We start from the raw sequence: 15,588 nt of genomic DNA on the forward strand, positions 1-15,588 counted from the left end.
CCCTACTAAAAACTATCAATATGGAGTTAAATTTCACTATGGTGACCATATATTCTATATTTTGGCCAGGTTTTCAAATGAATGGGTACTAATTATTGTGTGGACAATTTTCCTACAATTTTCTCTTAAAAAGAAGCGCAGCCACTTTTTAGGAATTTTGATGGTCGTAGGTGCATTTTCCAAAACGGAACTTTGTTGGCAAACAACTACTTCACAAAATTGTTTTTCAATATAATTTCATATTTAAATATAGTCCTATATAAAGGTATCGCATCATTTTCGATAGGTTCAATCTCCTAGCCCAAGTTTCCAAACTGAGTGTCTGCAGATTGGTATTTCGTGTTCTTCTGGCAGCAGTTCAACATGGTAGGGATCTACTTTATACATTTCCAATGTCCAACTCATGGTAGAGTATATACAAATTTCGGTCCGCTCGGTTTTTCATTTTGCTCTTAGTTTTCTAGCTTTTCACTTGCAGTGGTCTCAAAAAAACTTCAAGGTGAACAAACTCCGTATTTTATTCGCTTGCTTATCTGTTCTATTTATCAATATAATTTTCATTTAATTATTGGGATTATATGCCGTTTAAATACTCCTGAGATTATGAACGTGTAGTCGAACACACACACGCATACACCTAATGTATAATATAATTTAATATCATTACTACAGAAACAAAAAATCGACTCGAAAAAACAGAAAACCACAGACAGTAAATACGTACATGTCAAAATACTGTTCACAACAGAAGCAATAATATTAAAAACAGAAATATTTAACGAAGAATGAGAGAGAAATAACAGTGGTCTCTGAGTTAAAAAAATTGACAATAAAACCAAAAATAAATCGCATACCCCACCCGGAACATCAACAATGACCAAGGTGGCGTATGATTGTTATTAATTTTTATTTAACTTTACAATTTTGGCAATAACTCCGTTTCTGTTAAAGATATTTTACAAAATTCCAACGATTTTTAAAAAAAAATACATATTTAAGCAGGAAATTAATAAATAAAATGTATTTATTTCTATCACAGAATCCTACTGTAGTTAACAAACAGTAATGAAATCCCCCACTGATTTATTTTATATTCCCCACGGATGCTACATTGCAATTTATTTAAAAAACGCCAAGTCATATCCAAACTCTCACATTACTACCTTTATATTCACATGTCTATCCACACTTAAATTATGATGACGTATATATAATTTTAATTATAAAGTAATTAAAACTTTTTGTTATAAAACGAAAAAGAGAACTCTCCTGCAACCAGCCAGTCAGTCATTCACCCCTTTCCCCTCCCTACCCATTTTTTTAACAATGACAGAAATATTGCATAACATTAATTTAATGATGTCTATTTGTAGCTGCTTATTTTTTTATAATTTAACCGCTCTGTCTATCTGTCTGTATGATGAGTGTGATTATTAATAAACATTTAAATATAAAAAAAGAAAACACAACAAAAACATAACCGGCGACAGGAAAAAAACTCAACAGTAATGAAAATATGTTTAATATCCAAAACGACAACAACACTTTAAAATAATTAAGTTTGTCGGGGCAAAAATGTTTTATGTAAACAATAATGAATTTATCCTGTCAAGCTGAAGTTGTTGTTGTTTTTATTTTTGTTATTATTTTTATTAAACATAACAATTTGTATTTAATAATAATTATAATAAATTAAATATGTTTATTTGTTAACTTATATGTTAAATTGCTATAAAAAAAATGGTAATACATTTTAGTTTACAATTTTGAAAAAATTATATTTCTGATATAAAAATTATATAGTGTTTACATGACAAATAGTAAATGACCTCATAAAATGTGTTAAATGGGGAAGTAATAATGTAAAAAAAATTGACATAGATCAATAATGTTGAGGTTCCTCCTTAAAAGAAATTTTGTGAAAACCTTTTGATATTTCAGAGATTTCCGTTTACGAGTTCTACGACGACTAGATAGATGATGTTAGCAGATGCCACTGTGTATTTAAAATTTCTGCCCACAACAAACTTCCTGACAAACTAAATACACTCCCACATTTTATACGAAAATACATCAAAACGCTAACAAAATTGCCATGAATACACTTCAATTATTTCACATCCTCGAAGTTCTTCCGCATAGCACTCGCACACACACAATCCCATTATCCTATCATGATGTTTCATTTCCGATTATAAATTAGTCATGTTTTAGATGACAAACTATGAAAGTGTATGAAAACAAGGCCTTTGGGAATATTTGATCAGCTACAAATTTGTTTGGCATACATTGCATATCCTGAGACACAAGCACACACACAACTTCCCCTCCAACACACACGTGACATAGAAGTTTAATTATCTGCAAATTTTCTAAACAAACAAACAAACAACAACGACAATTTTCAGTTGGGATAATAAAAGTGGAGACACGAGAACAACAACAACAAATAAAAGTTTAATGACTTTTTGTCTCCAAAAATTGTCATCGTTTTTTTATTTGTTGTTGGTGGAGTGGGGCGGGGAGGCGAATGGAGATTAAATTTCGTGAGTAATAAAAATTATGTGGCAGTGAAATGTGAAGAAAACCCAGTGTAATGTCTGCTAATTAGATTAGTGATTGGATTATAAAAAACGAAAACAAAACCATTTGGAGGATAATAAAATTTATGGAAATGGTACAGAGAAGTCAGTCAGCAAATATTTAAATGTAAAAAAAAAACGAAATTAATTATTTTTATTTACTACATAAGGAAATAAAATGTTTATGTCATTAATAATTGGATTTTTTAAAGAATAATTTGTCAAAGCCCTACTAAAATCGGATTTCTTAAAGAAATCCAACCCTACCAAGGTTGGATTTTTTAACGAATATTTTTTTAATGCTCACAATGGTTGGGGTTTTCAAAGCATATTTTTTAAAGCCCTACTCGTCGGATTTTGATTTTTTAAAGAATACTTTTTTAAAGTCCTACCAAGTTCGAATTGTTTAAAGAATATTTTTCAAAACCCTATTGGATTTTTTAAAGCCCTACCAAGGTTGGATTTTTAAAAGATTTTTTTTTTCGAAGTTCTACCAAGCCGTGATTTTTTAAGAACATTTATTTCAAAGCCCTTTCAAGGTTGCATTTTTTAAAGAAAAATTTTAAATGCCCTACCAAGTTTGGATTTTTTAAAGAATATTTTTCAAGATCATACCAATGTTAGATTTTTTAAAGTATATTTTCTCAAAACCCTGCCAAGGTTTGATTTTTTTAAGAATAAAAATTTCCAAACCCTACCATGTTTGGACTTTTTTAAAGATTATTTTTTCAAAGCCCAACCATGATTTGATTTTTTAAAGAATAATTTTTTCAAAACCCTACCGATGTTGAATGAATACCAAGGTTGGATTTTTTAAAGAATATTTATTCAAAGACCCACCAAGGTTGGATTTTTTAAAGAATATTTTTTAAAAGTCCTAAATTACTTAATTAGCTGGCTTGTGGCATAAGCCGAGCTTAATACCAGTAAGGAAAGAAGTAAAGTCGGACTGGTCCGACTATATGATACCCTTCACCACTTTGGGTATATTCCGCATATGTATCTTAAAGTTGAAATTATATACGGAAGCTATGCTATATCGATATCTGAACCGATTTCAAGGAAACTTATCAGAGATTAATTTATATTAATTTCAGTACGTTGTGTAGGTGTATGTAAATCTGAACCGATTTTCACGAAACTTAGCACACATCATTCTAGATTTAATTCAGTACGCTATCCCAAAATCGAAAGATATATGGGGACTTTGGTGCACTATTTACATATAATTGGACGAAAATATATATGGGAGCTATATCTAAATCTGAACCGATTTGCACGAAACTTTGCACACATTATTCTAGACTTAATGTAGTACGATATGCCAAAATTCGTGCACATCGAAAGATTTGCAGGGACTTTGGTGCATCATTTACCTAAAATCGGGCGAAACTATATATGGGAGCTATATCTAAATCTGAACTGATTTCCACGAAGCTTAACACACGTTTTTCTAGACTTAATTCAGTACGCTGTACCAAATTTCGATCAAATCGAAAGATATATAGTGACTTTGGTGCACCATTTACAAAAATCGGGCGAAACTATATATGGGAGCTGTATCCAAATCTGAACCGATCTTCACGAAACTTAGCACACATCATTCTAAACTTAATTCAGTACGCTATGCCAAAATTAGTCTAGAAGGATGTATAGGGACCGTTTTCATTAAATCGGACGAAACTATATATGGGAGCTATATCTAAATCGGGACCGATTTTCCCCAATTTCAATAGGGTTCGTCCTTGGGCCAAATAAGTGACCTGTCCCAAATTTTATCCAATTCGGATCATAAATGCGACCTGTACTTTGTCTACAATTTAACATGGACAGACAGACGAACGGATGGACGGACATACATAAATCTACTCAGAAAATTTTCTGAAAATTTTTCTGTCAAACACTCCAAGAGCTGCACCATCTGCTGACGCAAGTACCCATGCTTCAGATTCATACAACAGCACTGGTAATATGAGCGTCTTGAAGAGAGTGAGTTTTTTCTGGCGAGAGGAGGCTTCGTTTTTAGGTTGCATAATCAGACCATAGTAGCATCTGTTGGCTAAAACTATTCTCCTCCGGATTTCAAAGCTGATGCTATTACTTTTGTTTACGGCGGTACCGAGGAGCATAAAATCGTTCACTACCACGAAGCTGTAGTTTTGAAGTTCCACAGTTGACCCGTGTATACTGGACGTCTTGCGCATCATACCGCCAGCTTGGCCTTTACTGCCAGTCCCACTTTGGTAGAATCTTTCTCAATTCCTTCAAAGGTTGCTGTTACCGCTCGCAATGGTGGACCCATTATATCGATGTCGTCGTCGTACAGCTGTTTGATGTACAGAGTGCCATTTCTGTAGATTTTTGCAAACTGTAACTTTGTCTGAATCCTCGTTCGGCATTGAAAGGCAGCGACACCAGCATCAGTCGAAAAATCGCATGCGCGTTTTTTGTTTTTTTTTTTTGGTGGGGGGTAATATAAAGACGGCTCCATAGTAAGTGCTGTGTGTGAGGGTTTCAGGTCGACCATGGCATAGCCACTTACCATGGCAAGGACTTGGCAACTAAGCCTGAAACACTTGTTGAGGCGCCCAGGTATCAACAAGGCTCCGTTCTACAGTCGGTACCCTGACTGCAAACCGTGGAACGCTGATAGGCACGTGGTCGCATGACACCCCAGCGTTGGGGGAAACACTTCAAGAAGGTAGTGTCCCAAACCTTTTTAAATGGATATAGGAGAGGGCGCCATTCTCGCCTCGTCAGCCCAGAGATCATAGGCACTCGGTCATTTCCTCCGAGACTCTCCCCCTGAGCCCGCTGATTGACCGCGACTGTTTATTGGTTATTCACAGTTGCCCAACGAATGGCGTTGGGCTTCCCACTATCCACATAGCACGATGGATAGCACTTTATATGCGATGGGAAAGAGACTTATTCCCCTATAGTTGGCACTACCAAGATTTCATTTGTTAAAGAGTATTGTTTAAAAAGCCCTACCAAGACTGGATTAAAAAAAATGTCAGAGTCCCTCTTATTCAATGAAGCTTTCCACTAGTTCCTAAGATCCTTCATTATGTCGGAGTATATTTGGAATATTGTATTTAATTTGAAGAACATATCTTAAAAGATAACTCCACATCTGCATCTTCTGGAAACAATGGAGTGAACTCCATATACGACGTCTTCAAAGCCTCCCTTACATTTAGCGCAATATTTTAGACATATCATGCCTCCCGTCGTCACATCGGCATTACATTAACAACTTCCATATAGATTTCCTCCAATACAAAATCATACATTCTGAAGTTCTTGGCGAAATTGGGAAATATAATTCCAGATAATACCGTTTGATGTCATCCACATTCTTTATAAGGGTTTCACATATTCGAGTAATCCGACTGGATTTTGTAAAAATGCCAACATTTGTAAATGAAAATTTTTTCAAAGATTATAACATTCGTGATTTTAAAAATAAATGTATTCCTGAATGGACTTAATGTCGGTTTCCTTACATATTTATATTTTTATCCAGAATTTTTAACATGTTCACATTTTCTCTCTCCTTTTTTCTTCCAGGGCTTTACCATCCTTAGCTGTTTTGTGATAAAACCTGAATCACCTTTGCGTAATCACAAGGGTGCCTTGGGCCGCTACTCATCGAGTGATAATCTGAAAAAGAAACAACTCAGTTCCAGTAAAACAAGTCTAGATGATAACTACTGTACAGGGACCATTAATACACCAATTAGTTGTAAGTACCTTCATCACTCTCTTCCCTTTTCCTATTCACTTTATTTTCTTCACACTGGCCTCTTAATAAAACCAATTAACATGAAACCTCTTTTTGCAACCTCTTCTTTTTCTCTATTTCGCACTTTCTCCGCCAGTTTATACAAATCATGAAAAAGAATCTGAACTTAGCAGTTCAGCACCACCATTGATGCACAAAACACCACCATCGCCGGCCAGACGACACCAGCTAGAGTTGAGTGCCGTGGTTGCATCGGCAGCTGGTGCTGCAGCATGTCAAATGCCGGGCTTAACCATAATCTCCACAGCTCCTCGATGTCAAATGTTGCCTTTGCAGGAACAACTCCAGCAACATCATCCTCACCACCATCAACACGTGGCAAGTGTGGAAACATTTATTGGCCCAACACCATCTCTGCCACCATCTTCAATGGCCATAACCCTTAACAATGGCAGTGCAACAGCTACGGCCTGTGGTGGTGCTGGTGGTACCTTGGAACGTAAGTCGGCCGGTAAACATATGATGACATGTTTGCAACAACAACAACAGCAGCATCATCAACATGGCAACAATTTACAATCCTCCATTGCAAGTGGCACGTCCTCGGCGACACTAACATCAATAACATCTCCACGAGCCATGAGATGTTGCAATCTACTTGGCGGAGAACAACGGATAACAGCGGCCGGAAATTGTATGCAACAACCACAACATCATATTGCCGTTATGCCACAAGTTGTTTCTGGCAGCTCAATGGGTTATTATGATGCCTATGGAGCTGGTATAACGTCAGCGACACCCGCATCATCAACATCGTCGTCGTCAGCGTTGACATCGTCTATGACGGGTAGCTTAAGTCGTCGTAGCCATTTGTCCGCAACACATGCTTCACATCAACAACAACTAGCATCTAGCGGCGATTATATTGGCGTAGAGCATTTGGATATATTGCAAAATGTTGCCGGCGGTAAGTCAAACTATGAACATAGGTACCATGTGGTAGCTCTCACTAAGAAAGTTAAGGTTTAAACTTGATTAACAGCATCTATCACATCGTCGGATGGATGGGTAGATTTTTGTAGAGAATTAATAATGAAGCGAAGGAAAAAACCAGAAAACTAAAAGAAAAAGGATGCAATTTAATAAATGATATTGGGAATGGTTAAAGTTTCTGTTAAACTAGGAAGGCCTACTTTCTGCTTCTGCTTCATGCTGCGACAAAGAAATGCTGCACGGTCTGACTTCCTACGTTTCACAGCCTGTTCTGGTTCAGTACTCTCTGTGTGAAAAGTTGAGATTCTATGCGGAATCCATGCTGATTTTGAGGTACTCAAAAACAAATAATCATCGATGAAAGGAGTAGCTACCCATTTGTCGTTGTTACTGGTGACAGAAATCACCTATATGTTTCACCTTTTCTTTAACTGACTACAATAGCAGGACTACTCTGCCTACTTTCTTGGCCTCAGGAACTGTTTTTGATTCCATCGATCATTTGATAGCTGGTGCTAAATACTCGACTCCGGGTTCATCCAGTTGCTTAAATATAACCAACCTCCAGAACATCTCTTATACGACATGAGACACTTTACTTCTACTCATCACTTCCGGGGTTTACGATTAACCTCTGCTGGGATCCTTGAGTGTTGCTTACTGTTGCTTACTTTCTAAACTTTTGGAACTATGTGGGTGGTTACGCCGAGTTGAGGATTGTTGTTGTACTCTGGACTCCACGTTTATCCATCTACTTAAGCATTATTCCGTTTGGGTCTAACGTTTTAGATTATTCAGCATTCTTGATAATGTCTGCAACATATGATTCCTCATCGGCTTTTTGGGGTTTTAAGCGACTTTGCACACTTGTAACGATAAGTTTCCTCCGGTTGCTGGGATATGCTTGCAGGTGTAGGGTTTGTCACAGAACATTTATATTAATGAGTTATAGATATGAAGTTCATTGTATTTCGCTTTATTCAGAAACTGATATACAAATTCCATATACTTAAATTACGGTAATTGAAGTCTGTGGCATCTGGCTCGGTTCTGCTACATCTGCGGTACGGCTCGAGGCTGGTTAGGACAATCCGATTGTTGGGATTCGGTACCTTAGGGATGCTTCATTTTAAAGCGAACCAATATTATGTGGTCCACAGTAAGCCCCTTGATTTTGCAATTGCGAAAGGGACTTTTACTTGGTCGCATTGTGGCCACTTAACCCACAGCCGACATATTTTGTCAGCCATCCTACATAGCCTACCTATAGACAAAAAAATTAAAAGACAACTTTAACTGTTCACCACATATCCCCATTTTATGCTCCGAAACATTGTATATACAAAACACATGTCCCTGCGACCTCCATTACTCATTTATTAAAAGAATTTTTATTTTAGAATTTCTAAAAAACTCCTACTTTGTAACATAATCACTCTCTGAGGATAAAATTTATGGTCCCGTTTTTATTCCGCAAACATAATCTTCTAAGCTTCTTATGACCAATAGCATAATATAAAAAAATAATAATTTACTTAAAATATTGTTCTTAGGCTAATAGCCTAAGGTTATAAACACCCACACATTTCCAAAAAAAAATTCCACAAGCATTTGTCACATACTTTCTTAAGAAATTCGTCAAACCTGCACCTCAGTAAAGGTTTTCCAGAATAACATGCCAACTTTTTATTTACTTCCTTTTGCCGGAACTGTGTTGACACTCTAAACTTAAGTCCTTAAATAATGTCCATAATGTCCCGTCCTCCCCATTCTCATAAAAGTAATTAGAGATTTTATAATGTCCTTACGACCAACAACAATAAAGGAAAACATTAACAACATTTTTGTTGTTGCTCTCGTTTTGTTCTCTACACAAAAATTCCGGAAATCATTCATTCATTCATGCCATAAAGCATTAGCTTCCACCACCGACCGGTGTAAATTCATGGCTATGGTGGTTTTTGCGGATGTTTGGTTACCGGTGGCCGGTTTTTCTTTTCATATGAATGAATGTAGTCCTTGTCCGTGTCCTGTGTTAGGTCAGGTTTGGGAACATTAAAATGGGTTGTTAAATTTTTGGAAGAGAAGAAATGGGGAATTCTATTTATTTATGTGGGTGTATGGAATGGATTTACTTTATGTTTTGTTTAAATTATAAATGCGGTAGGATAAGAAATTATATAGGGGAAAATAATAGTATGTCATTAACAATTCATCTGAATTCTTCTATGTTCAATAATAATCAGGCGAATTAGTAAAACCCTTACACAATTACAGTGTAAGTTGAGTAACCCATTCGTAGATTTATTTATAAGGAGAATTGATAATATCTGAAATAGATACCTTCATTATCAAATATTCCAGACAGCCGCGGTTCGCCTGTACAAAAAATACTAGTGAACGTCACAGCATGATCGTTCAAAATGAGAAGAAAACGCCTAGCCTTTTACTGTCTTTGATATTTAAATGTTAGTCGAATTTCAAGCACCCACAATATTTTTCATTGATTTGATTTGTGGAGAGATTTGAATATGGGATCTTAGACTCTTGAGACTAGCGTGGTACAGTTCACGAGCGAACTAGTTGAAATGAACGATTCACTTAAAAAAACGATTGAACAGGTCTTACAAAGTGGTTCTTTTTAGTTCAGTAACATAACGAACTAGAATATGGTATTGGATGTTTCGTTTACTCTTTAAATTTGATAGTGGAATCTGGTCTAAAATCCACCAGGGAACAATTCCGAAGGAGCGCCAATGATTCCAAGAACTGCTGAATAACCATAAAATGATGGGTCATTGTGCAAAGCTTCTGATATCAAATAGTGACCTCATCTTGGCTAGGTGTATACCACCTAGCCAAGATGAGGTCAGAATATCAATTAATCAGCTGAAGAATAATAAAGCAGCAGGTGCGATGTATTACGAGCTGAACTATTCAAGGCCGGTCAGGAGCATACGCCAACTGATTAGTACAATTTGGCTAGAGGAATGCATGCCCAATGATTGGAACCTCAGCATCCATGCACAAAAAAGGAGACAAACGATATGTGCCAACTATAGAAGAATAAGTCTCCTTTCCATTGCATATAAATTGCTATCCAGCGTGCTGTGTGAACGACATTATTGGACTATACAAATGCGGCTTCAGGCCTGGCAAATCCACCATTGACCAGATTTTCACTCTGCGCCTAATCCTGGAAAAGACCCACGAAAACACATCGACACATTCCACCATTTAGTCCGCTCAGAGGTATTAAAAGCCATGTCTGCGTTTGTCATTCCTGCAAAATGAATACGGATATACAGGTTAACTTTAACTGGTACAATATTATAGTCAGAAAGGACCTATCGGAGTCCTTCAATACCGGATGGGGATTCAGACAAGGTAACAGTTTGCCGTGCGACCTGTTCAACCTCCTGCTGGAAAAGGTCATACGAGATGCAAAAGTGAAAAAAATGACACTCTATAAACCAAACAGCATATTTTACTTACCTACGACAACGGCATCGACATAATGGGTCCACCATTGCGGGCGGTAACAGCCACTTTTGAACGAATTGTGAAGGAGTCAGCCAAAGTGGGACTGGCACTAAATGTCGAGAAGCCCAAGCTGATAGTATCAACGCATAAGACCAGTCCAGTAGACTTGAACCAACTGTGGAATTTGAGAACTACATCTTCGAGGTTGTCAAGGATTCTATATATCTCGGTACCGCCATAAATAACACTAATGACAATAGTTTTGAAATTCGCAGAAGAATAGTGTTGGCCAACAGATACTACTATAGTCTGAGTAAGCAACAACGAATGCGAGGGAAAGCTCAAGTGGAAGACAGCATTTCGAAACATGGGCTTTCAAATTAAAAAAAAACTGCGCACAAGACCGACGCGCCTGGAAATCTTTTTTTAAGCTCGTCTTATAGAACAAATGGGTATTCCCGAATTAAAGTTAAAAGAGAAACTCCATGTATGAGATGGTAGAGCGTATACTATTGCTTAAAGACTCAAATTTTCCACTATATCTCTGATCCGACCAGAGTTGTTATTACCTTAGGATGAGTGGGACATTCTTAAAGAAGCATCTGCTATTTTGTAGACCTTTTATGAAATTACCTTTTATGAAATGTGATGGTTATGTGCAATATTTTATCGAGCTTTATTGCAAGAAGTTTCTTCACAAACGAAAAAGTATCGGCAATGTTGACAATAATAGGAAGAGAGCTCCAAGCCCGTTTTGGAAATTTTAAAAGAAACTCCCTTTAAGAAGAGTGTACAATTCCGGATCCGAGATTTAAAAAAATGGGACTATAAACGCATATAGCGTATAATAACACATTAACGAACCTAGGAATCGAATATCATCGATAACACTGCCGAGCGATGAAGAGAACCACGAGCTGCAAAGACCACAGTTCCCGCATGCTGACAAAAAATTTGAATCTTTGTCCAGGAAACTGATCAGATTATGAACTATGTCAACAACACAGCGGCAGGCATCAGAGAATTGGACAAATATATTAATGAGGAGTACTTAGATCTGAGAAATGACCCATTAAAATGGTGGAGAGAGAATTTGTATCCTCGCGTATATTCCTATACTCTTAAACGTTTTTGTGTTGTAGTGACGTATGTACCCTGCGAACGAATGACAACCAATTACATAAACGAACTATTTTAACAAAAGATCAGAAGTGTAAGGTAGAATTTGGTCGTTCAGAAACGAACTGGTTCGATGTATATATTCCGCAAAAGGAACCATGGGTACTAGGTCCGGTTATTTCCTTCGTCTAGTTCATTTTCCTTCAGCTGTTTCCTTTTGCATTGCTCCACTTCACTGACGTGTACCAATGAACCATTGAACTAAAATTAACTATGGAAGGAAATGAATGGCCTAGTTCGTTTTGCGGAGCGAACTGCTTCAGAAACAAAATTGTCAAACTTTGTTAAATGAACTAAAATAGTACAAAACCAATAAAAAAAGGCCACACTGTCGCCTTCTTGTGTAAAAAACTACCTCCTGACCCACTTTTAGTCAAAAAAAACCTTACAGAGAATGAAACTTATGTTTTTCCATTCATTTCCGGTTTAATGTCCTGCATACCTTAAATCCAATCACGAGATTATTACATTCTCGTTGTTATTGTTTGTTTGCCTTTCAATCCATTATTTGAATCCTAAACGGGAAACTTAGCTAAAAGGTGATTGGTTTGGTTTGTCTGATATTAGTGGCAACAAATCTATGGTTTGTTTAGTAAAGCAATTCTGTTTGCTTTTAGCTTCGGAAGAATACAACAGAGAAGATTTTGTTGTTTAACACACAATGTAACATCAGAGAAAGGACGACTTGTGTTGTCAATGTTTTACAATTTATTTTCCGTCTGGGCGATATTACAAAGACTAACAGACAGATAGACAGAGGATAAGTGGTGATGGCGTAAAGCAACATAGCCATCATCAACATCATATTCGACATCGTCGTCATTGTGAACATCATTTTCATGAAGGTCCATAGACAACAATTTCCCTGGGTGTTAGACGACGATGATGGCAACATGACAACAATAGCGAACAGTGCGGACAATGATAAACCAGCTAAACACTTTGTTATCTGAAATGTTGCAATTTTCATTTTTATTCTCGCTGCTGTTTCCATTTCTCATTTTTTTGTGCTCTGCTGCTGTTGGTTGGGTAAACAATCGCCCCGGGGCTTATTGTTAAATATTTAATCATTCTTTTAGTGGATTTACTATTTCAAGATGTTAAAACTTAGCCACAATGGACCACAATGCACTTGTACTTATTTTGGGAACTGCTGTTGCGTCCACAAAGCTCATCTGGCGCCCAACCATTTTTTGCGCCATTGTTTATCATTGGCATTAAGCAATTTAAAATTCTAAATATGCTCTTCGTGAAAAAAAGAAAATTAAAATCCTTTTGTATTAGGACAATACCAAAATAAAGAGATAAATATTTATTCAAGCAATAGCCAAAAAGAAGAAAAAAATAATTGTCAAGTATATATTTATGAGCACCCTGAGGAGTGAGTTGTAATGCTATTTCTAATTGTATATATAAATTAAAAAAGGAGAAGTAGGTCGCACACTTAAATAGACCCGTTCCGGACCAATACTGCATTGCAGGCTAGATTAGCGAACCTATGGACCCCTGACATACATGCTAATGAAGATTTTCTTCAGGTTCATAGTTGAACCTTCTACTAATATCCTTCGCGGATTTGAAAAGATTTTACCAAATTTTCCGTGTAAGGTGTCTGGTCTATGGTTCTGTTTATGAACTTTCTAGCTTTACAGCTCATTGTTTGTTGTCCTCGATGAATTTTGGTGTTTTGGGAATACTTCCATGTTTTTTAGATTAAAAACAGTTGTTTCCGATGATACATCCGAGCAAACCTTAAATTCGGTTTTCGAGAATTTCCATATTTCGCCAAAAAATTTAGTTTTTAATCCAACCATATTCAAACCGAATTTCTCTCTTTAAGCTATACAATTAAATTATTTTTAATTTAAATTTGTATTTTGTCTCTTATTGTTACAGATACCATCATTGGCCTACGTTCCACAGGAAATACCATGGGAGTGTGTCCCACAGCAACATCATATCACCATCAGGCACAAATGTTGCCAACGGGTGCCACCATTGTATCCATAAGTGGCCTAACAGCAGCACCACCACCACCCTCTTCCATTGTGGCCATGGCCATACCATCAGCTCTGTCCTGCAATAGTTATACAACACCACCACCGACGATGACAACGGCAGCGGCAACAACACCAGCCATGGTTACCACAACATCGGTAACAACACAAACACCAAAAACTCAAAAACGTGTAACCATCATGGAACCCACCACACACACTTTTGATCCTCTGCTGCCAACAATGGTGGCGGTAATGCAGGGTAGTAGTACCACAAACACGGCAGCGGGACAGGTCCAGCAATCTAGTAGTGGTGTAACAAAAATTAATATAAATAATAGCAGTAGTGGTAATGTAAATATGGAGGATACCACGAAAACCACAACGAGAAGTGGAGGTGTGGCTGCTGAAGTTAAAGAGGATGCGACAGCCATGCTGGATCGCATTAGTCATGATTTAAATTATTTACTCAATGGCGCAGAAGATGATGATCAAATACCACCACCACCTAAACCACCAATGGGTTCAATACCCAATGAATCGACAACAGCCACAAATGCTGAGGTGATATTTAGTAAAAAGGATGTCCTGTAATGTAGGACACAATTTGAAGATCCATAATAAAAGGAGGAATCAACAAAAACAACAAACACAGGGTTAGTTAGGTTTTGTAGAAATACAACAAAAAAATAAAAATAAAATTTATTTAAGAAAACAGGTTGTTAAGTGTAAATACATATAATCTAAAAAAATACAGTGAAACTTAATACCAAGAAACACCGAGGGGTAACATATACATGTTTTCAAATATTTCTAATAAAAGTACTGGTAAATTTACCCCATTAAATGTTTTTACCACCTGATGCTTCTTTATAGGTTTCACTGTAATTCTAAAATAATTATTTAATAATATTGAATTTATCTAAAAAAAACCGGAAAAAAATCAATGCATAACGACTAACTCAATTAAGTTTCTTGAGGAATATCAAAAAGACATGATCATTACATAGACGAACATACATAAAAATAAAATATTATTTTTTTATTAACCACAATTATTCATAAATAATTAATATTCAATAAATAATTAATTAGTAAAATATAGGTAAGTTAAAAAATAAATTTAATTGAAAATTATAGAAAACAATTCCTGGAGGCAGCTACAAAAATGTAAATATTAGATTTCTCCTTAAATTTTTTATCTTAAAATTGATCACGATCAAATCAGACTATAATTACAATAATGAAACAATAATGTTACATTTCAGTAAAGCTATTTAATAAAAATTCTACAAATTATCTTTACGATCAATTGCTATTGTGAATGACAAACAACGAACCAACACACAGGTGTTTGTCTTTGCTGATTGTAGTCAGCAAACCAATCAATATTGCCAACATGTATACAACAGTAGCTTTGTCTGCCTACTTTTGCATTACAAATTCACAAAGTAACATCCTCATGAAATGTTATGATTTGTTTTGAATAGTTTTTTATGAATTTTAATTGGAAACCAGTAAGGAATGTTCAAAAGTCGGACGGGTCGACTATATGATAACCTCCACCACTTTGCGTGTGTACAAGAGATGCTCCTACGACTCTTAT

At 36.3% G+C, this 15,588-nt stretch overlaps 1 protein-coding gene across 1 annotated transcript in view; it reads left to right on the forward strand.

Annotated features, from left to right (window-relative positions):
• The window catches only part of LOC133324946 (uncharacterized), a gene marked incomplete at its 5' end in the record, with an annotated part of 107,649 nt that extends 93,073 nt beyond the window's left edge, over nucleotides 1-14,576 (forward strand). Inside the window, 3 exons of the mRNA XM_061533768.1 lie at nucleotides 6,156-6,330; nucleotides 6,467-7,297; nucleotides 13,882-14,576. Of these exons, the coding sequence (XP_061389752.1) occupies nucleotides 6,156-6,330; nucleotides 6,467-7,297; nucleotides 13,882-14,576 (1,701 nt within the window). The remainder of the gene's footprint in view (nucleotides 1-6,155; nucleotides 6,331-6,466; nucleotides 7,298-13,881) is intronic.
• Between the last annotated feature and the right edge of the window lie 1,012 nt (nucleotides 14,577-15,588).

Source organism: Musca vetustissima, unplaced genomic scaffold (genome assembly GCF_032173495.1).
Source record: "Musca vetustissima isolate MV318-11 ecotype Yass unplaced genomic scaffold, APGP_CSIRO_Mvet_v1 utg351, whole genome shotgun sequence".
Lineage (NCBI taxonomy): Eukaryota > Metazoa > Arthropoda > Insecta > Diptera > Muscidae > Musca > Musca vetustissima.